The sequence below is a fragment of the Microtus pennsylvanicus genome, chromosome 6 (genome assembly GCF_037038515.1).
Source record: "Microtus pennsylvanicus isolate mMicPen1 chromosome 6, mMicPen1.hap1, whole genome shotgun sequence".
NCBI lineage: Eukaryota > Metazoa > Chordata > Mammalia > Rodentia > Cricetidae > Microtus > Microtus pennsylvanicus.
Genome location: NC_134584.1, coordinates 8,621,414 through 8,648,003, shown reverse-complemented (window position 1 = coordinate 8,648,003; position 26,590 = coordinate 8,621,414). Strand labels below are relative to the sequence as shown.

Genomic DNA, 26,590 nt, shown 5'->3' with positions numbered 1-26,590 from the left:
AGCTAGGTAAGGAAAGCATTCACTAGGACCTGGTCGAGTCTACATCATCCACGTGCTGGCCATCCTCACCCCTGCCCCGCACTGGAAAGGCTAGGGACTGTGTGCTGTACGCAAGTTGCTCTACGGTGAAGATAAGACCTGGCCTCACCCTCTCAGCTGCTGGGAGGATGCACTGACTCTACAGTGCCTTTGTGGACCCAGGCTTTGTCCATAAGAAGAGAACAAGGTGACGTATGACAGACTGAGGGTTACATAAGATCAGTGACCCCTTTTAGAAATTAGAAATGACAAAGTCAACCTGGTCTCTAGAAGGCTATCAACTGACACTTGGCTCACTAGGCCGTGTACAACCCAATGAGCCCCCAAACAACTCTTCACACCTCCTCAGCAAACAGTTCCATCCGCCACTGCCATGTTACTGCTACTGAGGCCCACGACCTCAAGGGAAGGAGAAAGGAGCTACACTGGGGTTTTCCTCTAACTGAAGTCTCTATGCATCATTCCCATGAGGACCCAGGAGCAGGAGGGGCAACCTCTTCTAGAGAACGTGCCCATGGGAAAGTCTTCTCAATATTAGCTTCTCCACCCTCGGGGGGGGGGGCATGCTAGTCTAAAGAGCAAGGGTGCACTTTCCAAAGCAGGGCAAACTTACCGACACACTTTCAGATGGCCAGCGTTTGGGGAGGAGCCCACATCTACGGCACTTTGAGCCAAGAACACCACAAAATAAACTTGGACAATATAAGACCAACATGCTTTCACTGTGAATCTCCATCCCAACGGCAAGTGTCAAGAGGACCCAGGAGAGTTGGGAAGGACTTCCACTTTCTGTGAAGGACTAGAACTTGAAGCCTCTCTGCTCTAGTGTGGGAGCAAGCAGAACCACAACACAAGACACGCCCCTTGACAGCTACAACCATAGATCCCAGCCATGGGTCTCTCCTGAGCACACCACCCACAGTGAGAGGAAGGACCAGGCGCAGATCTGTCTGCAGAAACACGCCCAGCTTGGGGCTGGACGCACTACCCATAGGATCAACACAAGTTAGCTGAGCCTTCAGACGTGAATACTTCTTCCGGGGCCCCAAAGCTAGAAAAAGACAGCTATAAAGCAGTTAAGGTCATGTGAAGATATTTTGAAACATCTATGAAATGACAGGCTAGGAAACAAAAATGCCAGGGTACATGAGGAAGGTTTACATCAACCACCCAGCTCCCGAGAGAAATCAGTCATGAGCGAGCTGGTGCAGGGTGATGATGAAACAAGCAGGTTTGAGATTTCTCCAGGGACTGTTTAAAAGGACTGATGGAAAGCGAGGTAAAAATCTCACATGCTATATCAAAGGTAGGTAAAAGCAGGGCAAGTGGATGTAAGTGACAGCAAACCCGGAGATCACAAAGTGGTGCTCCGCTGCCCATTAACTAAGAAGCCTGTCTCTTCAGCCCTGCCTATCTCCCTAGAGGGAAGATAGCAGGCTGGGAGTCAGTCCCCCTGCCCAGCAGGCAAGGCCACCAGGAAAGAGAGCTGCTACGAAGTGGATAATCCAGGGAGAATGTCAGAGGTGACTGGCGGAGTGTGGCACAGAGATGGGGAAGGCCGCTCGCTGAAGAACTTCCTGACAGATGGGAGACTCCTTCCTGATTAAATACTTCTGTTATTAGGAATAATCACAAAGCTACTCATGAATCAGAGGTGTCTTAGGAAGAGACGGGTCTGATGCCACCGGCGGGCTCTGATTACCCCTTATGGCACATGTCCCAGCTAAGAAATTAGTGTGCTGTGTAAGAGTGAGTGAATCAAGGATTTGAAAGGGAAAATGGCAATTCTTGTCAGCAGCAGACGACAACACTGTGTATATAAATAAACAGAAACCCCAAGGCAAAGAAGCAGCAAAAGCTCTGCTGAGACTGCTGTGTGCAGAACAGAAAAAAGAAAAAGAACCAGCATCTCATCAACACTAACAATTAGGTAGAGTAACTTTTAAAAGTCTGAGTAACCCATTTTACTTTATTTTACTGACATGTAATTTTATTCATTCTATACTTTTTGAAATTATACATTATTTCTCCCTTCCCTTTCCTCCCTCCAAACCCTCCTATATTCCCTTCCTTGCTCTTTTTCAAATTCATGGCCTCTGATTTCATTACTTGCAGTTACATGCACGTGTATAGACATATATATCCCTAATATAGAATACATAATAATGTAATAATGACTTGCTCAGTCTGTACAGTGTTAGTTGCATGTATGTGATGAGCTGAGCAAGGACAACAATAGACATGCCAAATGGTCAGGGGAAAGGTAATTTCAAAACTCCTTTTATAAAACAACAAAAACAAAAATTTGCTCATTTTATGAAGAAGGAAAAGTCCTAGAAGCGTATAAAAAAAGATCATCAGACTTTTGGAGAGACACCACCATTTCAGACAGGGAAGGGTCTACCAAAACCAGTGTTCTTTTTTTATTTAATGTCCTCCCCCATTAAATTCTTAAGCTTTAAATCTCACGAAAAGCAAAATGCCAATAATCTAATAAACTATAACGCCAGACACCAGTTGCATTTTCCACTGACTATGACAAACTGATTCTGATGTTTGTACTGAAATGAAAAAGACGGTGAGTAACTTGCCCTTCTAGAAAGAACACTTCCAATGCAGTGGTCCCACTTTTTAAAGAACGTCCAGGAGATACTAGGAGCACACCATCGAGCACCTAGGTGTCACTGTCGGCCCTCAAGCTGACATCAGCTGAGGACTAGCATGAAGACGGGTGGTCTGGCGCACCTGATCTCAGGTACGCAGAACAAGGACAGCAGTGGAGGACAAGGAGGTCGCCGGGTAGGACACAGAGGGGTACACCAAGTCCTCTACGTAGCATGAGGGCAATGGATGAAGAGGAGGAGGTGAAGTCACCCACTGTTTCTAGTGTCCACTATGACTGTGTCATTTTAGAGCAAGACAAACTTGAAGTCACTCTGCCCTGCCTTACTTCTGCAGCAGAAAGTGCCACCAAGGACAGTGACAATTTGGTGTTGGTCACATGAGCATAGACTGGCAGGTCCCTAGCATGCCTGACTTGGGGCTCAGTCAGGTCACGCTACGAATCCTCTGTCCAGTGTACGTGTTCCACCCATTCCCATCGGGTCTCCACCAGCCTCTGCTGCTCTTTTTCTCTCGTCTCCAGTCCTGTCCGTAGATCCTGCTCCTCCATCCCCTGTGAGGGGCCTCTGGGTTGCTGAATCTCTCATTGCTTGGGTTTTAATTTACGAAAGCTAAGCTGGCATCTTGTCTAACTCTCCTCACCCAGACCTTTTCCCTACATGATACATCATTAAACCGAGACATCAGGCAGCTGCAAGAGAGGATCCACTCACAAGGCAGGAGCACTGAGTAACCTCACAGGCTGGACCATACTGCTAAGACATGACATCACCCAGACTCTCCAAGTCAAGAGCCCTAGTGGGAACAAAGTGGGCATGCGTTTGCAACAGGAATAGGAAGCAAGCTTACTCGCAGGATATGATCGTGTTGGTAGAAAAGCAGTGTGACTGGAGTCTGTCTTTACATACGAGGTAAGTGTAACTGAGGAGGAACGCATGTGTTAGCCAGTCTTGGAGAGGCAGGGCACACTAAATGATGGGACTAAACTCTAGACTACACCAAGCTGTGGCTCCATTATCCAAACAAAAGGCCAGTGCTGCTGCCAGCAGGATTGATGGATTCCAACTGCTCCCCCATGACCTACTAAGCACCTCTCCATAGATATTTCAAAGGACTTTCTCCTCTGTGTCTGGCTTATTTCACTTTCAACTGGACAGGAAGAATGAGATTTGGTGATTTATTGCTCAGTATGCTGACTTCAGTCGATAATAATAGATTAGATATTTCAAAATTGCTAAAAGGAGCCAAATGTGGTAGTGCAAGCCTTTTATCACCAAACTTGGAGTCAGAGGCAGAGGGATCTGTGAATTTGAGGCTATCCTGGTCCATATAGCAAGTTCTAAGCCAACTATGGCTACATAATGAGGCCCTATCTCAAAAAAGGTTGTTAAGGCTAGGCAGTGGTGACACGCGCCTTTTATCCCAGCACTTGGGGGATAGAGGCAAGAGGATCTCCGAGTTCAAGATCGGCCTGGTCTACAAAGTTCCAGGACAGGTGCTCAACTACACAGAGAAACCCTGTGCCAAAAAATCTCTAAAAGGGTTGTAAAGAGTAGATTTTAAACATTTCAAAAAGAGTAATTCAGCCAGGTGTTTGATATCTTGATCACCTGACTCTATCACCTTACACACCACATATAACTCCAAGTGTCACATTTACAATCCATAATATACAACTGTTGTTTGTCAATTAAAAGATAGACATATTTTTCAACCTTCCTCAGTCATGCCTTTCAGAGCCTAAGATGAAGGCTACATGACCAAGTAAGGCTTGAATCAAGGCACAGAGATGGAATCCACAGACATATGCCAAGTCCTTACCTGGTCCCAGGCAGACACGGTGCCTCCAAAGCACATGAACAGGTAACCCATGGCAACCAGACATATCCAGATCACCATCGAGAACACACGAAGCAGCTTCTTGAACACAGACTCGATGCACACAAGGATGAATATGGCAAAGAAAATTGCCAGGGCAGTGGGAACCGTTATTAAAAATGCCACGTGGTCTTCCACTTCCTGGGGAGAGAAACAGAAAAGAGTGAGAAGCTACCGTTAGGAAACAAAGTGACAGAGACTTACGAGAAAACATCACCAGCGGCAATCAGCACCAAACCGTGTGGGGCTGAGAACCATTTCAAAAGTAGAACACTTCAAAGTTTCAAAAAGTTTCCAAGTTTTATATTGAATAACCATTGTTCTCAAAACAGATCATGCAATAGGGGCTACTTAAAGAAGATGAAATAGCCAGACACTCACACTTACATTTTCCAGAAAAAATGGAGAAATATATTTTATGCAGAAGTGACTTCAAGAAAAGCAAATGAATGTAAGAACCCATTAACGCCCGGAGAAATTAAGGCCATCAGCTTCACTGCCTGAATTAGAGGATCATAAATACCATGGGCTCAGGAAATTAAGCCAGCAAATGGATTTGAAATGTTTTATTTTTTTTTTTTAAAAAGAAACACATTTGGACTACTTCCATGTCTACAAAGATTAGCTTTTATTTTAATTCATGCCAATTATTGCCCTAAAGGGATCACAGGTTACTAATGAAGGAACAGAGAGTGTTAAATATAGAAGTCTGTGGACGGGGAGAATGTAAGAGAGTGCCCATAGCTGCTGCCACTGCCTCCCCCTCTCAGTCCCACTAGGTGGAAAGGAAGTGCCCATTCACCTATTACCATTTATCTATTATTAGCTTCTACCCGGTACCACTTTCCAAATTCATGTTTATATACCAGTACTTATTTTGTCTCCATTTCTTTTCTCTACTTTTTTTTTTCAAAACAGGCTTTCTCTGTGTAGCTCTGGTTGTCACTCTGTAGACCAGCTGGTGTCAAACTCACAGAGATCTGCCAGCCTCTGCCTCCCTGGGTGAGTGCTGGGATTAAAGGCGTGCTCCACCACCACTTGGTTTCTCTCTCTCTCTTGCTCTCTTTCTTCTCTCTCTCTCTCTCTCTCTCTCTCTCTCTCTCTCTCTCTCTCTCTCTCTATCTTTCTCTCTCTCTCTCATTTAATTTGTATACAAGATCAGTACTGTACCATAGACATCATGTTTCCTTCATTATACCTGAAAGGACTAAGATTGGCCACCTTGCACTGGAGTCCTGCTATGAGTAACACTCACTAGGGGACAGAATATAAACGTCTTTAACCCTCACCCAAGGGTCTACAAATACAAACACATGAAATGGAGGTTCAGTCAAAACTCTCCACATGGCCAGGGCCGTAAGGAGTCTGGTGAAGTTTTAAAAACACAAAAGGAAACAGTAAAGTGAGGTCTTCTGCGGCCTGAGGATGCCTAAGGTGATGTGGGTCACACAGCCTTGCTGTCCTGTCAGCAGCTTCACACCTCCATTTCATGTAGCGAGCAGGAGAGCAGGAGTCCAGCCCAAGGATCCACTACAGGTATGTGCCATGGGGGCTCAGCCCTCTTGCAGAAGTTAAAAGGTGTGTCTTTGGACAGGCCAGAAGAACCAGTGTTTCAAGAACTGACAAAAACTAGCTAAACTGTGAGATGATCTTACCCTCTGGCCCACTCATCTCTCCGCCCACAATCAAGTCAAAGTTACTGCTTTTACTCTCAGACACCATGACAGTCCCTGCAAAGGGCGATGAACAACCTGTGGGCTATGAGAGCCAGGCCCTCGGATATTAAACACTAACATCCTCAGGACCTGAAGGTACCCTCCTGGGATATGACCGCTTCACACATGGGACCATGAAAACTAACTTTATATCAACCCTCTCACAACAGATTTAACTGAACTGGTGAAGAACAACTAACCACACAACAGCCCGAAGGCTATTTTTCCAGAACTAGCTTCCGTTTCTTTCCGGAATGCAGTGAAGGGGCAGCATTCACCCCACTGCCTCGCACATGCAGAGCTGGAAGATGAAGACCAGGAGCTGTGGAAACTGACGACAGAGCAGTACCCCTTCAGGCCAGAACAGGGGTCCGCAGGAACTTTCCCAACAACTCCTGGGGAGTCTTCTGCCATCCTACTTGGCTATAATACTATGCTACTGCATAAAATGTAAGCATTAAGTCTCTATATTCTCTCGCTTTTTATTGCTTGTTTTCAGGGTCTGAACACTAGATGTAACTTGCTTTCGGTGGCCAAGTAGCTGGGTTGCACAATCCGTTAGCTCTCCACACAATGTTTTAATGTCTTTTAAAATTATAAAGAAGGCAGTTTTCTCGTTTTTCCTAGTTCTTTGAGACTTCTGTACAGTGCACATTGTTCATGTTCAGCCCCACCCCAATTCTCGCCAGTGCCACCCCCTTTTTTTCAACACCCAACTCTGCATCCATTTTTTTTTTGCTCCATCATGTACAGTTTATTCTGGACATGTACTACTGGATATGTGGCCTTCGCTGGAGGGAGGTCAACCCACCAGGGACCACACCCTTAAACAAAACTGACTCTTCCTCTCCCAGAAGCCATCAACTGCCAAGTAGCTCATTAGCTCAGGTTAGGATTTGGTGCTCACCTCGCCTCTTCGTGCTAGAACTTACCTCACCTGCGCCCAGGCAGGCCACATGCGTGCTGGCATGGCTGTTAATTTGTGTGCGCAATCACTCTACTGTGTCCAGAAAAAATAGCATTTCTTTGTGATCATCTACTGCCTATGGCTCTTGTCCCCTTCCTTCTGCCATGATCCTTGAGTCTTGGGTGGAGGAGAATTATACAGATGTTCCATTCAGAGGTGTAAAATGTGTGTGTGTGTGTGTGTGTGTGTGTGTCTTCAGAGCTAATGAGTATCACTCAGTGCACACTTCATTTTATACGGAGACAGGCCCCAGAGCCACGGTGGGATGCTGGTGCTGGAGTATACTTTTGCTCACTAGCTGGGTGACATTACCAGAAACATTATGCACACTAGCAGACAGCCACACCTTTGCACAGAGAGACCTGCCTGGTAGGGAGTTGAGGCCCCACACGGTCAGCAGTACTGGGCAGTCAGCTGCTGCTCATGGAGCTGGGGACATGACTCTTGGCCAAGCTTGGACCCACTGAAAAACAGGAAGAGGACAGCCGTCCACTTCTGCATCTGCTGACTAACACCAGCTCCGAGTGAGGTTTGAAGGAGACTTCTCCACAAAATAGAACCCTTTATACTGTGTCCAGGAAGACAGAGAGGAGCATTCACTAGAGTATGTAAAAGCTTAGAAACTGTATTCTTCCCCGGGTCTCGCCCAGTGCATCATGCATTTTTCTTAAGGTTAAGTAAATGAAGTCAAGGAATTCCCTCAGACTGAAATTGCACGGCTCCCTTTGCCCACACCATTCCCAATGGATGACAAGGAAGCCATGGAGTTGTTCCCGTGGCTATGTTCTATGCAAGATGAGATTCTAAACTCCGCAACAGAAGAAAACCAGTTGCTTCTAATGCAGAAATGAAAACATCAGAGCATCGTCTACCTAAATTATTTTTATATTTCACTACCTCTCCTCCTTTAGGGTAAAGTTACCACAACCCCAAATGAAATAAAATGTACTAAATTAAATGCCTTTAGCAGTACTAAGATACCCTTTAAAAGGTAAAGAGAGGAGGGATTTAACGCACAGAAAATGGGGTGTACTAAAATGCCTCCCACAAAGGAAACTTTCCATGAGGTATTATCTGCCATAATGATAATGGGCTCCTATCACTCTCTCTGAAAATTCTGTCCTTCATTTCTGATGCATTTTCTAGCAATCGGGTACAGGTTCTAATTGCTAGGACTATTAAACACCCATCACTTTTATTCATCGTGTCTCTCCGAGGCCACGCTGCAGAGCAGCAGTTTATCCGCTTCCAGGTGCACCTGTCTTTTTCCTTCCTGTAAAAAGTGCTGCTTTGCACCGAGATGGCAACAGACGCCCTAATGTATAGCAATACTGCTCTATTAAAAATACTCCCCCGAAGTGCTTTGAAGCCATCCTCACAGCAGAAATGCATTTGCATTGTCTCCTGCAGTGTAAGCGGCTGAGCGGCCCAGTCACCTTCGTCATCGCACCCTGCTGCGGACTCCGTGGCTCTGGGTGTTCAGCACAACGCAGCAGCACCCGAGTGAGGGTGAGAACCTGTGTCTAGATAGGCTCTCCGTCTGATAGAGGTGCGGGTCTGGAGACACCTGTTGGCGTGTGCGTATGTAATAGGAAAAAAGAAAAAACACTTCTACTCCTATCTATAGTTTTATTTTAACTCAGAATATAAAATGAATATGTAATTGTGACCATCTTAAATATATATAAAGCTAATGACCCTCAAAGTGTATAAGGCAAAAAATGGACTAAAGATAAAAGTAAATGAGTCTCCTCAGAACAGAAGGCTCAAGGGCCTCCCTCAAGCTACCAACGGAGCAAGCAAACAAGACGAAAGCAAAATCCAGCAAGCGACATAAGCAGCAAATTTAAGAGGGAAGTTTGACTTAATTAAAAGATCAAGGGAGGACAGCATTCTTTTCCAGTGCTCGTGGACGTTCAGAGCAACTCCACACTGCGCAGGGAGTGTAGATCAATGGTAGAACACGGGCCTTGCTGGTGTGATGCCCTGGATCCAATCACGAGCACACAGAGTCATGATGCATCAGGCAACTTGCTAAAAATATAAAACTGTGAAGTATTCCTATAGACCCATGTTCTTTGATCATAGTAGGATGCAAATTAGAAATGCATGCAAAAGCACATATGAAGCACATTAAAGCTCACCTCACATGTGCAGGTCAACAATGAAATACCCTTTGATTGAAGAAAAAAACCCTAAACTGAATTGAAAGACTATGGAAGTGGTCTATCAGTGGCATGGCAAGCAGTGACAGCGCCAGGGAGGATGACAGAGAAGCCCTAGAGCTGGGGTGGTTTGTTTTGGTGTGGGTTTGGTGTTGCCGGGGAAGGACGATGGAGAAGCCCTAGAGCTGGGGTGGTTTGTTTTGGTGTGGGTTTGGTGTTGCCGGGGAAGGACGATGGAGAAGCCCTAGAGCTGGGGTGGTTTGTTTTGGTGTGGGTTTGGTGTTGCCGGGGAAGGACGATGGAGAAGCCCTAGAGCTGGGGTGGTTTGTTACGGTGTGGATTTGGTGTTGCAGGGAATCACACTTCCCAGAATCTCTGGAATTCTATGGTTCTTTGCTAGAGCTAAGCCGAAGAGGAATCTGGGAGGCAAAAGTGTATCCATGAATCCTCACCAAATATTTTTAGCTGGAGTACCTGTGGGTGGACAGTGTTTCCCAATGGCTGGTGCTGATCTTTACATTCATCTCATTGGGAGCTCTTTCTTTGTCTCTAACGGTGGCTCCTGGGTAATTGTTAAAACCTGATAAAAAATTATTCTCCCTTTGAGAAGCAGTTGCTAGGGAAGAAAACCAACAACCACTGGGCGTGACAGCGTCATCATGCAATCCGAGATGCCCACGACCACAAAATGTTGTCTGTCACACAATCTTTGGCTGAAGATGACTGAGTAAGGGTGGGTCAGGGTTAAGGTACAACTGAAAGGGTGAGCCCGGGGGGGCTGGGAAGATGGCTCAGGTGAAGAGTATTGGTTACTCTTCCCTCGGAACTGGGTTCAATTCCCACCACACACGGTGGCTCACAACAAACTGTAACTCAAATTCCAGGGAATCCAGCACCTTCTTCTGGCCTCTGGAGGCACCAGGCAAACACACATGATATGCAGACATACATGCAGACAACACACACAGACACACACAAAGCACTTTTTTTTTTACAGTAAACCCTTTCAGTTGGATTGTTCTCACAGTGCAGTGGTGGGTGGGTGGTATTAACGTGGCTGTTTTCTGTATATGAAGCTTAAGAGTCAACAATATGACTTTTCAGCCTACAGACATTCAGACCAAGAGAAGTAAAACCAGACACAGGGAATGACTTCCCACACTTCCTTTGGGCACATGAATGCCCTTTGCTGAATACACTGGATTCTGAATCTGATGCTGTCAATGGGTGGAATTTTCCTGGGGAGAGGGCTGCTATCTTCTTGAAGGAACATACTAAATATGAGGGTTCGGATAGGTCGTCTATGTTAGCAATTAGAGCTGCCAATAATTGCACATTGCCTCTGCTGTGGTTTTGTCATGAGACCTGGCACAAAAATTCCCTTCCTTGATGGTACACACTTGCAGTCCCAACACTTGGGAGGGATTAGTTTAATTTCAATACATAGTAATCTTGAGGCCAAGATTACTGCCTCAAAATTAATTAATTAATTACAAGTAACTTTAACCAATTGTTCTCACTTCCTTTCCATTGCTATGGTAAAATACCCTGGGCAAAAGCAACTTAGAGGAGAAGGGGTCTGTTTGGCTCAACATGCCAGCTCATCCATCACAGCCGCGAGACAGCTGGTCAGATCATGAGCGTTCAAGAGTAGAGTGACAGTGGACACACACGTAATTCTTACTAATTCTCAGCCCTTCTCTAAGAGTGCACAGTCCAGGACCCAAACTCAGGGGATGATGCTGCCCATAGTGGACTAGGTATGCTCAATTAAAGTGGTCAAGACAGCCACACACAGACACGCCCACAGGCCAGCCTGAACTGGACGTCCTTCATGGATATAGTCTTCCCAGGTAATTCTAAATTGGGCAAAGTTGACATTAAAACCAATGGTGAAACAAGAAAGCTTAACCCTCGGTACAGGACGGTCTCAAACAGAAAACCCACCTGTGGGATTGTAAACACATGGGAGGTATGTGAAGAAAAACTAGAGTTCACCAGTAAAAGTTGATTTGCTACCAAAAGGACAATGTGTCTATGGGTCTGCTCCTTACAGTGCACATAGGTAGATCTGCTTCTCGGCTTCAGACATGCCAAGAACCCCGCCATAAACGAAAATATGGTAAGCTTAAAACGTATTCAGAATATCTAAGCTAGTAAGCAGCTCAGCTCAGCACCGAGGTTCTGAGCCTCAAAGGCTTTCCTTCCTGATAGTCTAACAAAGAATGGGGTTTGCCACTGCTGCCCAGCATTGCAAGAAAGGACTGGGCTGCACGGCTCTAAAGTAAGGAACTGTCTGAGTCAAAGATGCAGGCACAGTGTCTACTGAGCGGATATCGTTTTCACACTATTCCTAATTTGAAAAGTCTTACATTGAAGAATTATCAGACCAGGGACTGGCTGTAAATGCACAATGTGTATGTACGTACGTGTGCGTGATAAAGTGGACAAAAATGGAAGCTTAAAGAAGACAAGTACAATTCCACGTGATGCTTCCACTTGGAGGGAGATGGGGAATGAGATGGAGCACACACAGAAATAAATCGCTGGGCAGATGCAGCCCATCCTGGATTAGTGGCTGTTTATTTTCATATGAGTAAGCCAGTAATCCAGATGTAAATCAAGGAGGACTGTGCGCAGGAAGGGAAGATTAATCAAGCTAATCGAATGATTAATCCCACTCTGCACCTACTCCCAATTCCAAAGTGCAGGGCGGTTATGTCTGAATTAACTGCTGCCTATCATGGGGACTGATTAACCGTGAGGCTTATCCTGTGGCTGGGCTAGGTCCACATCCCATCATCGATGCCATTGGTACTCAGCTGATCATATCAGTGAGTTCATGGTTTCCGTAGCTCTTAATGGTTCTACTAACAGACCAGCCTAAAATCAGTGAGTTCATGGTTTCCGTAGCTCTTAATGGTTCTAACAGACCAGCCTAAAATTTTCTTCCATTTTAAATGTTTACAGGAAACTATTATCTTGGGATCTTAAATGCTGCACCTTATTCTTTTAAAATAACACAGGAAACTAAAAACACACACTGTACACATTAGCATACATGTGCCATACATGACAATCAGGTCTCTGGTGTCTTTGAGCCCGATCTTGTAGCTGACAGGAATGAAAAACAGTGAAGGGTGTAAACAGAAAGCTTCATCCATGCTTGCCCACTAACTTCTCTACAAGAGCCTTTGGGAGGCAGAAGCAGGCAGATCTCTGTGAGTTCAAAGCCAGCCTGGTCTACAGGTCTACACTGTTAGGACCCCCAGAGCTTCATGGTAAGAGCCTGTCTCAACAACAAAAAATAAAACAAACAAAGGATCTTTGTGTCTGTATTCCTGCGTGTTTCAACTCTAAGACAGTGTTCACTCCATATATCTCAATGTCCCTAATGATTTTAATCACTAGCTTTTTGACTGGGTTGAAACAGAGTTTGTCTTAGACTCTCTAATGATCAAGACTATGATCAATCTTTCTCTCTCTCTCTCTCTCTCTCTCTCTCTCTCTCTCTCTCTCTCTCTCTTTCTCTGTTTGTGTATGTGTAAGTTTGTGTGCATGCATGTATGCGTGTATGCATCCTGTCTTTTCTTTCTCTCCCGTGCACCTTCCTTCTCCTTCAGCACAGTTCACCCTAGAGTTCTGGGCTGGACCTAGCTGCTCAGTCATCTCATAGTGGTTTTCCAGGTTCCTGATATTTGTTCCTGTGTCCACCATCCTCACCAGATTCTGGGTATGGAAAGAAAAGAGTGAACCAAAGAAAAACTTAGGGGAATAAAAGGGTAGGGAGGTAGAAAAGCACAAAAGGAAATTTTTGTAACATGCCAACGAGGCCGCTCCAAGGCACTTCTCCTCCTGGCCTCCCGTACCTTCTGTGGGCTTTTGTTGTACCCTTACACAAAAGGGGCATTGATTTAGCACAAGACTAATTTTGTCAAAGGAAACAAACATACGAGGTGACTCACTAATGCTTCTCTCTCTCCCAAGTGCACCTGGGATTTGCCAACCAGGTATGTGTGTATATTTCTTAGTCTAATACCGTGTTATCACAGGGTAAACATTCCTTTATTACTCTTGGTAATTTTATTTTAAATTGCTCAAAGGTAAGCACTGAGAAGTATAGAAGATGATAGGAATGTCAAGTTCAGAAGAATTTCTGTGCTGGGGAAGGCTAAACTTTTGTCAAAATGTGACTTGTCATTAAAGTATCCACACTTCCTCCTTAAAAAATCAGCTATATGTACATTTATCATATAAATGGAAGCATATCCCCGGCCTTTCACATCCTACTCTACAAATTCCTACCGCCAGCAGCCTTTAAGTTACCCACCCTTTGGGGCATGGTCCCTTATACTATTTATGCTGATGGAAAGCATGCATCCAGTCTCTTTTCTGTCTGTGGGTTTCGGTTGCTGTTCCCCGTTCCAGCAGAGGATTGTGATCTGTGAGTCTACCCCTAAATAAATAACTTTTATTACACTCAATTCTGAGCTAGTGTGGGATTTCTTTTTTAGCATCCTTCTTCAACATCCAGCATTTAAAAATTCCAGTATTCATCCTGAAATACGTCCGCGAAGACAAGCATTTGACAAGGAGCTCCTCCTGTGGTATAGAAACAATACTGACAAGGACACATTTGCTTTAGGCATATTCATGTCTTGTCTTGTCCTACCTACTCAGGGGATTTATTCATTTTACTTTACAGAAGTTATGGAGGAACGAACAGACAGTTTAACTGGAAAGGGTTATCTACTGACACCGAGGGCCGGATGCAGGTGGACCAGCAAGGCTTTGCTTTCCACCGGTGGCCACAGGTGGGAAACGCAGCTGTGGGGAGGCTGTTGCCCACTCAGCGCTGTGTCAGACACAGAGGACAGTGACTTCCTTCTCCATAGAGCTCACAATGAGTGGAGAGAAAACACTGCCTATAGATAGACCTATCTGAGCTTCCCGGGCAATGTGAGGGTTAATCTGCTTGGTACAATTCACGAGCATTTCAATCATCAGAAGCAAAAATCAATAAAGGTGAGGTGTTCAGCAAGGGCTGGATTCTCCAGGAACTTGAATGCAAACACACAACAGAGGAAGAAGTGGGAACGAGGAGCCCAGAGTGACCAGCTACCCCCAGAAGTAAAGAGTAACTGATGAGATGGGTTCAGTGTGTTGACATGAGATACTTGGGGTGCACCATTGGGGATGATGCCAATACAGTGGCAGCCTCAGCAGGTGCTCAGGAAGTATTCAGTGAGATAAGAAATAGGGCAAGTTAAGTGACTGCCTCGATGCCAACAATTTTTCTAATAGACCAAGATTCTACTAGATTCTGCCTGAACACCTGCCAAAACCAGTTACAGGTCAAACATATGACTGTCACGAACATCACCACCCGACGCTGTTAACTGAACAATATCTCAGCTCTGTTGTTATTTTTCAATAGAGTCCATGGCTTCAAAATACCAATAAGAAACCACAGCTCAAAGGAATGGCTCTCACGGTCCATTCCGCTATGCCAGGACATCCTCAGACAACCGGAACGTCATGGGTGGATTCTCGGCGCAATGGGGCAAATCCTAGGAGGAGTTAGTGTACTGAAAATAATTTAGGCCACCAACCCAAGGAATAAGTTAGGAGGAAGCATCTCTGTCACCCTTCATCACCGAAAGAGGGGAAGAAGATGCAGCCATTACAGAGTCAAGTCTGAGACTGTTCACAGCAGGAGGGGTGTCTACCAGGGAACTATGAAAGTCAGGGATGGAAATTCCAGACCTGAAATGCTCTCCCACAGCATCGCTTGGGGAAAGCCAAGTGCCCTGGGATCTGACCCCCATCTCTGCACTACATGACTTAGAAGTTCATTTAGCCCTCGGGCACCAGTTTGCTCCCGTGTTGAATAAGTCCTCTCAAGTCAACTACCAGTTGGTCAACAGGACAACAAAAATGCATCTCCAGGGGATCTTGTGTTGTCAAACAATCCCCCAGCTGCCTGCGGGCCATTTGGATCATCTCTTTCTGAGGCAGGCGCAATTTCATCTGACGGACAAGGGAACCATAATGTGGTAAATAGTCCACCTCAGGTCACAGACATCGGAACACAGAAAGGAAGGAAATCAAAATTCCAAGACAGAGAGATGCTCTTAACCATTTTACATGACTGTCATGCTTTTCTTCCTACATCCCAGACATGTACTTTTGTAGCTCAGGGTGGCTTCAAACTTCAAAAGTATCTGAGCATGACCTTGAACTCTGGTCCTCCTGCACCTGCCTGGTTAGGTTGTACAGCCAAGCGTAGTTCTCTACTGTCATCTTTAAATCCCAAAGGCAATATCCATGAGATGCTTCTAATTTCAATTTGTGCCTGCAGAGTTCTTTATATTGCGACCACATTCCTGCACAAAATTAAGAGTTTTTCTTTGGCCACGGGTAAAATGTAACTGAAATGACTTAGTGACTGGCTGGCTGCAAATTACCAACACCTGCAAAGGAATCATCGCTTCAGTGCCTAGAAAGGCCTGAAAAGATGGCTCCTTAGTCACCTTTGCTCTGGTGCTTATGAGAAATGCTCCGTTCCATGCTTCTAGAATTCTGGAACTACAAAAAGCACACACTGAAACTCCTGTTCTTTAGAGAGGTGGGGCATTTCCGTCTGTCCTCCCAGACTCCAGCCCTTCTCATAAGTGAGTGAGCCTTCCACCTGCGGCAGGTGCTGAAAGAATGGCCCCATCAAGATGTGTTCCCCACACAGATGCTTGTGCCTGTTCGTTCTGAAAGACAGACATGCTTTGCTGTAGGCAGATGAAAGACCCTGTCTGATAAATTTTCCTGAAGTGGGGAAAACCTAGGGTTTACTGCTTCTCAAAGCTAGCTCACCACAGCGCACTAATGTCAGTGGGCCATATGCTCAGCTGCACATGCTACATATGTATAGTTAATAAATGTACATGTTCTTACTTCAGGACATGCTACACAGCCTACTTTATTAAAACATCTGACTGCTTTCACTTTATGGGACTATAACTTTTCCATTCAAATATTGACTACTCCTAATCATAAATTTTAATCAAAACAAACATGGTCAGAGGCACCTGGTACTTTGACAAGCAAAATCTATGTCAATCTTTTCTAACAATGAAGGAAATTTTTTGAGGAAAGCTGGCAGATCTCAGACATAATAAATGAGAAGATTTTGTTCTGAAAGGAGGTTTTCATACATTCAGTAATGAGAGCCAACTCTAAAGCTCAAAGTGACATGATAATCTTTACAACTTAGTTTGCTCTTATTAGTTCTAAGCTTTCTGTTTCAGGGTCGCCCTGACAACCATCCATGAGGTACTTGGTAGGCACTCAGTAAACCAATGCCGAAAAAAAAATATCATAAATCAGCTTTTTATTGAAACTCTCCATAGCGAGCAAAGAAAAAGTGTTTACCGTATCAATAGAAAGTGGAAATGCAAACTATCCCATCTCGGGATAGTTACTAGCAAGTGTGACATCAGTCTTGTTTTAGCCTTTTAGATAGAAAACAATCAATTATATAAGGCTGTTAAGTTTCAAGCTAGCATTTGTTTTTCCAAGCAAATGAAAATACAGCAAAGGTCTGTTTAACACTGTGGTCAGTGTGGCAGAATTGTAGACAGAGCTTAGATGAAAATTAAGTGGTATAAAATGTTAACAGTATCAATTAGGATAAAACTGAACCAAGGCAAGAGTTGCTATTTTCCCCTTCTTATTTATTTCCATTCATACCTCGATACAAGGTTTCTTGTAGCCCAGACTAGACTGGAACTCACAAAGGAGTGAGAATGACCTTGCATTTCCTAATACTCTTCCTTCTGTTTACTGTGCTGGATTCCAGAAAGGTAACATCACGATGATTCTATGTGGCGCTACCCACTGAGTACATCCCCAGTCCCTCTTTATCCTTCTGAACGGAAATTCAAAACCAATGTACATTAAGGCAATGGCAAATAGCAAAAAGCTGTCTATGCACTTCGGTTCTCCTGGTATGAGTGGGTGATCCACATAGACTAGGAGACAGGAGCTGTGTTTAAAAACGCTCCCACCCACCCATTTGTTACTGTAAGAACTCATGAAGGACTAACAGAAATCAAAACCAGGCAGATGTATGGAAATGAAGGAAAGTATCCAAAATTTCAGGCAGTTAAATCTAGATCTGTTTCACTGTTTCAGCTATTCCAAAGAGTGTGCCAAGGCAGAGAGACGGCAGACCCAAAGCTGCAATGGCAGTCCCATCCCCGAGGTGGACCTCCCAGAGGTCATGGTCTGCTCAATCTGAGACAAGAATGCATCTCTACCTCTGGAAGTGTGGCTCCAACTCAACCCTATTGTATCTGCGCCGTTCCTACCTTAACTGCCTTTGATTATCTGGATAGGTAATTTCCTTTTTGAAAGTGGAGATGCTGGCTACGATTTCTCTAAAAGCAAAGTAGAAATAAGTCTTTGTGAAGTTGGGTTTCTCAGAGTCTGTCCTCCTCTGACGTGGTTTTGAAGGACAGTGCCCACATCTCTTGGGCATTTCTCCTTTCAGTGAATCCCAGAGACAGAGTCCCCACCTGAAGGTAAACTTGGGACCAGATCCAGGCATTCTCCCTGGAACATGCCTGCAGTTTACACTAAAAATTACATAGTAGGCCTGAAGCCAGCTGGGGACACTGGGAAACAGAATCCATTTCATGTCATATGTGGACCTTGGCCTGGGTCACAACCAAGATCTGGTAAACACCCACTCTGGTTAAAATGTTTTAAATGAATGAAGACAAGCGTGGACACCATTGGCATATTAAGGAAAAGTAACAATGCCCTTTAAGACAGCATGAGATTCTGCCTCTAGCTGAGGGGCTACTGGCAGCTGACGGCTACTACAAGAAGCAGAGTTGCTTTTCTTTGAGGGGTGGCCACTGCCAGGCTTCCCTGCACTGGTGGGTAATCCCACAGACATGCACATATGGGCAGCATTAAGAACTCAGGGTTATTTCTTAAAAAGATTTGAAGGAGGGAGGGAGATAAACTCAGAAGAGGTGGGAGTGTAAGGCGGTCAGTATGATTAAATTCATCATATATGTCTAGGGAAGTTTCAAAGACTCTTTAAAAAGACAGCATTCCAACATTGAAATGAAGCAAAATAGAGCATAAAAGGAACTCTCGAAAGGCCACTAAGAGAAGCAAGCCTCGAGTCTTTCCCCCGTGAATTTCTCACAGGCCCATTCAAAAGCACCTAATTCAAGGAGGGTTAAGTTGGACCATTCTAGCATGAAAAACAAAGTCGTGTGCCTGGGGAACAAGAACTTCACACGTTTCCCTAGACTAACGGCACTATAAATAGGCCATCACCTGCTCCTCCCCACTTAGGAAGGAAACAGCCAGGAGGATTTGAATTACAGGTTCAGGAGACCCACAAACAGAAACACGGAGGAAGAACACGCAGGTTTCCACACAGGTTTCCGAAGGACAACTGTGGCGTTTTCCTGCAGCCAGCAGCAGCCTGAGAATGAGGGAGGTCTTTGGAGACTCTGGGCCAGCGAGCCAGCCTGCCCCACTCCCAAATCTCTCTTAAATTCTTTTTGGTCTTGTAAGTAGCGACAAGAAACAAATTCCAGTTACCTGGCAGGGCTGGGGGCTGCCCTCCCCCCACACCTAGGCTGCCAGGATCAAAGGGGCTCCCTGCCTTGCCTGCTGCAGGAGAGGACCAGTGACGTCATGGCCTGCCACGTTGGATTTTCTCTCTTTACCTCACTGAACTTAATCAGAAAACAGGACCCACACAGGTGGGTGGGGGGCACTGAAAAGATTGAGCCACGATGGGAACTTTTCTCTCGACTCATAATGTGAACACCATATGGCTCAGGTTGTCTAAAACAAATTGCCAAAGACCTAACAGAGTTTCTGTGCCCTTGAGGCAGCATGAGCTGAATCTGATAGTCTTGCTCAGGGAGACGATGAACACAGGCATGGACTTGCACCCCGAGCTCGGGAAATAGCGTTCAGTGCAGACGGCCCCTGATCAACCACTGACCACACAACTCGTGGGGCTATCCAGGCCTCCTACACAATCTGCACACACAAATCATGGGCAGGGGGAAAAGTTTGAACCACACTGAAGAGAAGCCGTAAGAGGAAGTTACCTCCATCGACAGATTTCTTCTCATGGCTCAAAAGAGTCAGCCCAAGATTCCTGACTGAAAATTATGAACCAGGAAAAAAAAATTGACGCTTTAACCATCTTCAGGGAAGCATGAGCCAGTTGTGCCTTTCTCTGGAAAGGAAAAAGGAGGTAGGGACCCTCCAAATTTTAGCTCACTTGTAGTCTCTGGTAATGAACCATGGGCATCTGTTCAACACTCCATCACTTTCTCTCTGCAGGGCTAAGCACGGGCAGACTCAAAAGCAAAAAAAGGACATTATCTGGTTTTCATTTTCGCTGCCGTGAACCGCTTTCCTAAGGCAGCTTATTTTAAGAGTTAAATAATGCCCAGACCCAACTCAAAGAGAGCAGGGGCCGTTCCACGGACCGGGATGAGAGGCAGCAGGCGCGCCAAGAAAGCCTGAGGACCGCCTCTGCTGCGGGCAGTGGCGCCCGGAGAACGCGCAGAGTTGGCCACCGGGCGCGGAGATGCTGAACCCACGCGCCCTGCCCCATTCACCTGGAGTACGCCCTGGCAACTTTATTTTGGGCAAAACCTTCCAAGGAAACTTTTCCTCTGCCCACAGCCCTCGACCGAGCCACGCCGGCCTCCGGCAGGACGCCGCGGATGAACAGCAGCCCGGGGCGGGACACGGTCACCAACGAGGTCCCCGCGGAGCCACAGGGAGGCCACTCACCAGCCCGAGCGCGAAGAAGACGGCTAGCAGGGCGAGGCAGGCGCCCATGACGATGAGCAGCAGGAAGACGATGAGCGGGTGCTGCTGGCTCATGCAGTAGTAGGACTCATAGAGCCAGTCCCGGGACCGCTGCAGCCCCTCGCCGCCGCCCGCCGCTGCCGCCGCCGCCGCCTCGGCGCGGTCCCGCAGGTAGCGGCGCCGCCGCATCGCCTCCTGCCACATCGGGGCGGCTAGCTGAGCGCCCGCCGTGCGCGCCCGACCCGGGCAGCGCCGCTCTGCGGTCGCCTACCGCCCGCCGCCCCCGCGCCGCCGCGACCCGCCGGCTGCCAGCCCGCCCGCCCGGAGCTGTGCGCAGGGGCCTCGGGAGCGGGCGGAGCTCGGAGCCCCGGACTGGGCGCGCTGACGCGCGGGCGGGGGCCGGGGGCGGCCTCAGGGCAGCTCCCGGGCGCCGCCGCTGCCGCCGCCACCGCGCGCGAGGGCGGGAGCACCCGGCCCCTCGGCCCGCCTCGCCCCACCCCGCGCGCGGCGCACGGGCCTCCGCGCAGGGGCGGCGCCGGCCCGCGCCCACCACCAGCCCCCCCGACGGCCAGGCCCTGCGCTCTGAGGAAAGCTGCGCACAGCGGCGTCCTTCTCCCGTCAGCCCGTCACAGGCCACACAGTGGGGAGCCCCCTCCTCACCCTTTTTGGACCTCAGTCCGGCAGAGTGGGGCTCCAGCCCTGCTCTCCACTATAGCAGAGCACAGCCTGGGGCTACCCTCTACCTCCTGGGGCTTCCAGAGTCCCCACTGCCTCTCCATGAACTCACAGGGCAGCCAGGAAGAACGCTGCCACGCACCAATAGAGAGGGGTCTAGAATGCCTGACCACCCCCCCACCTCTTTAGTGCCTCTACTTAGCAAGCTGTGGCTTCAAGTTTTCTCTTTCTCTGCAGTACCTTGCAAAGCAGGGGTTAGGTCCCTGCAGGGACTTGTGGGGGTCCTCTTGAAAGAACATCCCCCAAGAACTCAGTAACACCTTGAGGTCCTCGGGTAGGTGGCCTCACCGGTGCTCTGCCCTTCGCTCTTCACACTTTGGAAGTTTCCCATGGACCTTGGTGCTGGGTATCACAGGTTCCCCCATAACCCCTGTGGTATAGCAGGGATGATATGGACGTTGTAGGAGGGAGCAGGAGCAGGCCTCAGTGTAGGCAAGCTTGGCCTGGAATTCAGTCACTCCATGCCACTTGCTACTTTGTGGGGCCATATGCCCGAGGCACGGGAGACCCAGTTAGATCTGTGGGCAGGCTCTGCAGGCATCTGGGGAAGCCATGTTGCCGGCCTCCTTGTGCCTGCGACTTCCCACAACTGTTGCTCTCTCTAGTTTCTTGATGCAAGATCTAATCACTGCTCTTCGAAGGACTGCTTCTAGAGGGTTCCTTCGATTCAAAGATGCTCATAACCCATTTCCCCCAAGCCACTTTCTAAGGAGTCCAAAACACAAAAATGCATCAATAGCCAGACATTCCCCTGTCTCAGTAGGTGGTCAGCCCCAGGACTACATTGCCTGAGACCCCTGCATCTCCTCTGGCTGTGGCCTGCCAACTTGAGCTGCAAACCAGCATGGGCAGGGGAGCTGAATTAGGAGACTCGCCAGTGCTGGACATGGGCACTGCATGGACACTCAGACTCAGGGATTCACAGCGATTTTATTTTTGACAACAGTCCATGACAGCTGGATGCAGAGGCTGAAGACACAGCTGTAGGAACCTCTGCAGAGAGCAGGGATGGGGTAAATGAGACAGTAGAGTTAAGTCCGGGACATGGAGTCCTGGGAAGGACTTTCTGCCATCCTCCTCACTCAGTCCTGTGCTTTTTCTGTCACTGGTGTCCTGAAGAGAAAAGGAGGAAGCAGTGGCCAAAGAAGACCTTTCCTCTCTCCCCTGGTAGTTCGTTTTCACTGCCTCTAAGGGAGCCCTAACAGTGGAAGCAGACTTATTTGCAGAGCCTCCCTGATCTGCTAAACAAAAGCTCACCCTTGACCACACCTTCATGACCCAGCCTCAGCCTCTCCTGTAGGCCCAAACCCTCTGACTGATTGGGCCTTTTCTTTTGAACCAGGAAGCATGCACACTGTATTCTCAGGTTTTACAGGTGTTTAGAGATTCTGAAAGCAAGCTACAGCAGCCAATAGCACCAATGCCTAGAACCTAATAACCAGGGCCCATCCCCTTGCAGGAAACACTGTCGAGTGGTCTGCAGATTCTACATGGAGACGCCGCAAACCATCCCAGTGCAGGACTGTCTGGGTTGTGCAGAACTGTGCATTTCCAGTCCTCCCTGCTAGCAACACACTGCTCCTCATCTCCTCTGCAGCTCACACTTCCTCAGTGCGAGCAGTAAGAAGCATCCTCCTTCACCCACACAAGGAGGAAGAAAAGATAATCTGGGAATCTAAGGATAGGGGGTGGGGGGGGGGCTGTAAGACTTATGAGGGAACAAAAATTGCTTAGATCCTTTCTCTTATCTAGCAGCAAAAGGCATCTTAATACCCACTGTCCAGGACATATATGCTAAGGAACCATAGCTCAGGAGATTTTGTTAAAATAATCTCAAAATATTTTGTAAAAATAAAATAAAGGCAAATTTTAATTGGAAAGGTTCTGCGTGGGCCTTTAGGAAATGTTTAGTTACCTACATTCTGTCTCGAAAAACCAAAAAAAAAATACATTTAGTTAAACAAGTTTTTTTGCACCTACCAGGCTTGCACTGAATGCCCAGAGAAGAAAAAAAAAAGTCTTGCCATTCTGAGACCCTTGGAGGGGTTTGCAGCATCTCTAGAAAGAAAGAGCTGTGCAGAGAAACCAGAAACAAAAGCCAGCATTCCTCCTCTTCTCTCCTCTCAGCTTCACAGACCAAGGCCTTAGAAAGGGTGCCCCATAAAAACCGAGGCTGCGTCAGCCTCCTCCGCGATTTCATCATGGTTCATTGTTTTTGTTTTGTTTGGGGTGCTCACTTGTTTATGAGAGCCTCTGTCAGTGTTTTATATGCAATGCTAAAAAAAGTGAACTATCAAAAAATGATTATTATTCTGTCCGTGTTTGGGGATACATGGAACCAAGAATCTTTTCAAAGTTCACGACGGGTTTTATTTTGCAAGGGAGACAAAAAGCAGAGGAAAAATAACCCCTAAGCAGCACGAAACAAAATGAAAAATAACCTTGAGTAGAAAGCCAAGACATGAAATATAGGCTTGTGACACTAAAGGGACCCCGAGGAGTCCTCTAGCTCATTCCCACGCCTTCAGGTATCAAGACTGCTGCACAGTAGCCAGGCGTGAGGAGCAAGGGAGCTTGCCCATAAATGTACCCTGCATCAATTTGTGACCAAGCGCACAAGGAAATCAACGATGGAGCCTCTAAGGGGGCCTGGGGGAAAAGAAAGCAGGATTGAAAACTTCGCCGTCCCTGCAACACTAGAGGGCAGCCTTCTATCTTGCTAGGGCGGAGCAGCAGCCAGGCTCTCTGGGGTCCTCCGACTCCTGTTCTTGGTGCAAGGCTCTGTTAGCATCACCTTGAGTTCCTAATTATTTTCAAAAAAGCGCCTTGCATTTTCATGTTGCTGCTGGTTCCGCAAATGAGAAAGCAGTTCTCTAGCAGGCTGTGTCCAACACGTGTATTCCTGCACGTGGAAGCTCTGGGTTGCCAGGCTGAAGACAAGGTCCTGTCCGCCCGGACTCCACCCTTACCCCCTGATCAGACTTCACGCACCGTGCACCCCACCTCATTGACTGAGAACTAAGTTATCACACTGAGTGACAGGTTTGTACACAGCGAGTTTTACTTAAGTAACCCTTCTCTTAGTTCCTAGTTCAGATTCAGTTGGATTAGCTCAGTCAACAAGGGTGCTGTCATACTCCTCCCAATGTCCACAGTGTCCTCATTGATTAAATAAAAGACAGGTCAGTAAGCCTCACCGAGGGCAGAGGTGGACACCTGCCAACCGACCCAGGGATACAGGTAAGATGAGCACAGCCCTTCCCTGCCTGCTCATGTATGTTTCTCTTTGGCAAATACACCTCTAAAATATATATCATAAAGAATGGATGGCCTGCCAACAGATTAATCATCACCGCGAAACATGTTTGTATGCTCAGCTAACATTTACATTTTTATTTAAACAGACTATTTTCTTTGTTATGGGGCGAAAAATAGCTGAGACATCTTAAGGGGAAGATGGATTTGGAGGCGTGGCTTCAGTGATCACAGCTCATGGACACTTAGCTCTGTGCATGGTCAAATACCAAGAACAGGTGAAACAACTCACTTGATGACAGATGAGTGGAAGTGGGGGGTGGATGGAGGTGGGCGGTGGGTGGAGGTGGGAGGGTGGAAGTGGGAGGTGAGTGGAAGTGGGGGGTGGATGGAGGTGGGCGGTGGGTGGAGGTGGGGTGGGTGGAAGTGGAGAGAAGGAGATGAAGGAGTTGGGGTGGAGATAAAGGGACTAATGAGTTAACTCGCCAACGAAGTTGGGGTTCTATGACTGTTAATATTGGTTGTCAGTTTGCCAGGATCCAGAATCTCCTGGAAGACAAAACTGCATGACTGAAAAAGCGTTTCTAGATGAGTTCATCGAAGGGGGCAGTATCATTTCCTGAGCTGGGGTTGTGGGAAGAATAAAGCGGAGACCTGGAGTTGAAGTGATCGTCACCATTCATCTCTCTGCTTCCCGACTGGATGCAGTGTGACCAGGGCCCACCAGCCATGATAGACTCTGCCTTTGAACTGAGAGCCAACACCAACCCTCTCCTCTTAAGCTGCTTCTATTAGTTATTTTGTCACAGTGATGAGCAAAGTAACTCATCTAAAAGTGTAGACACTTAGGAGCCCAGTGCTGCCTCCAGCTGAGAACCAAGACCTGAGCTTTGGCAAGGGGTGGTAGAGAACACACCCTTCACATCAGTTCTTAGACGTGAATGTCTTTAAAGTCATTAGGGAGCAACCTAGACATACCCTAAGATTAAAGGACAATATTTGAAGAGAAACAAGAAATTCTCTCTGTGACAAGTACAACTATGACATTGTTCAAGGGTATTTCTGTCCAATTCCATTTCTCATTCCATTCAGATAACATACGTTATGGTTTTAAACCACTACCCACTGTTTGATTCATGGCTTTATTTTTGAATTTGAAAATAAATCAAACATACCACTACTGTTATTTCATACTGTCTGATAATAGCCCATCAGTGCTCAGGTAATAACTTTCTTAAAGTACTGGATTTTGTTCTGCCTGTGATATCAACTGTGCATCTCTGGAAAAATCATGTAAAAATCTCTAAGCTTTGGCTAATTTATGTTTGAAGTAATAAACTGGTTTGTTTATTATAATATGTTTTTATTATACTCTGCTAAGTAAATGAATACCTTTAACCCACCTTTTTAAATCAAGAAGAAAACTCTTCTATACCCAATGTAAAAACTAAAGATAATACAAGTTAAACTGTATTTTGAGAGTGTGCTGAGTTTTTCTGTTTGTTAATAAGTGCTGTTTACTTTAAGATATTTCTCTTAGGAGAGAGACACGTTATTAGCAGTATGCCAAGTCGACTGTGTGCACACAGAAGTCTTATTTCAGTTTCAATGTTCTTCCCCATTAGATTGTAAATTCAGCAGGGGTAGAAGGGTTTTGTTTCCTCTGTTCAATGCCATGTCCCTGTGATCATAATTTACAAAACACACAGTGAGTGGATGAATGGATGGACAGATGGATGGATGGGGAGATAGATGGACAGATGGACAGACGGACAGAAAGATGGATGGATGAATGGACAGATGGATAGATGAATGGATGGATGTGGCGCTTTTACCAGCATACTAAATATCAAAACGTAGGCTGCCTTTGCATCCCCTCAGACCTAAAGAATTAGGCGCTTCCCTTCCAAATGGAACCTGGCCACAGTCTGGATTCTCTCACAGATGGATGCTAAACCGCAGCCACTTGGAGCACTGCTGAGCTAGACTCCAGCTTCTACCTCTTGCTCAGGTGTTTCCTTCTCCCATCGCCTGCTCCTGCTTGCAATTGTCTGCTCCAGTTCTAATGCTTCGTACCTCTAGATTCAGGCCCCCCAGAATGCAGAGCAGAGGCGAAGGCTCAGTCCCCGTCATCAGCCCCATTTCATCCCTGCTTCTAGACCCACATCTGAGCCTCTGTCTGTGTGCTTACTTCACACTCTTTATCACATCTGCTTCCTTGCCTGAAGTCACTCTGTGTGTGTGGGGGGGGAGGATTCTCATTGACCCCTACTTTCTGTCCTCTCTTAACACAAGTAGCTGAGTGTTAAGTGCCTTGATTCAGGCTTTATTCTGAAACAATAAGACATCACTGTCAAACA

General features: G+C 46.7%; 1 protein-coding gene and 1 long non-coding RNA gene across 3 annotated transcripts in view; one reads left to right on the top strand and one right to left on the bottom strand.

Moving 5' to 3' along the window:
• Adcy2 (adenylate cyclase 2) overlaps window positions 1–20,764 on the bottom strand; it is a 343,570-nt gene extending 322,806 nt beyond the window's left edge. The window contains exons 1-2 of the mRNA XM_075975732.1: window positions 20,223–20,764; window positions 4,483–4,680 (exon numbers count right to left, since the gene is read on the bottom strand). Of these exons, the coding sequence (XP_075831847.1) occupies window positions 4,483–4,680; window positions 20,223–20,444 (420 nt within the window). The 5' untranslated portion in view covers window positions 20,445–20,764. The remainder of the gene's footprint in view (window positions 1–4,482; window positions 4,681–20,222) is intronic.
• A 2,994-nt stretch (window positions 20,765–23,758) lies between these two features.
• Window positions 23,759–25,586, top strand: LOC142852758 (uncharacterized). 2 transcript variants are annotated; one of them, XR_012910982.1, is made up of 3 exons: window positions 23,759–24,017; window positions 24,380–24,508; window positions 24,759–25,586. It is a non-coding gene; the product is annotated as an uncharacterized LOC142852758 (long non-coding RNA). The 2 variants fall into 2 exon arrangements; XR_012910983.1 differs by lacking the exon at window positions 23,759–24,017 and adding an exon at window positions 24,194–24,215.
• The last annotated feature ends 1,004 nt before the right edge of the window (window positions 25,587–26,590 follow it).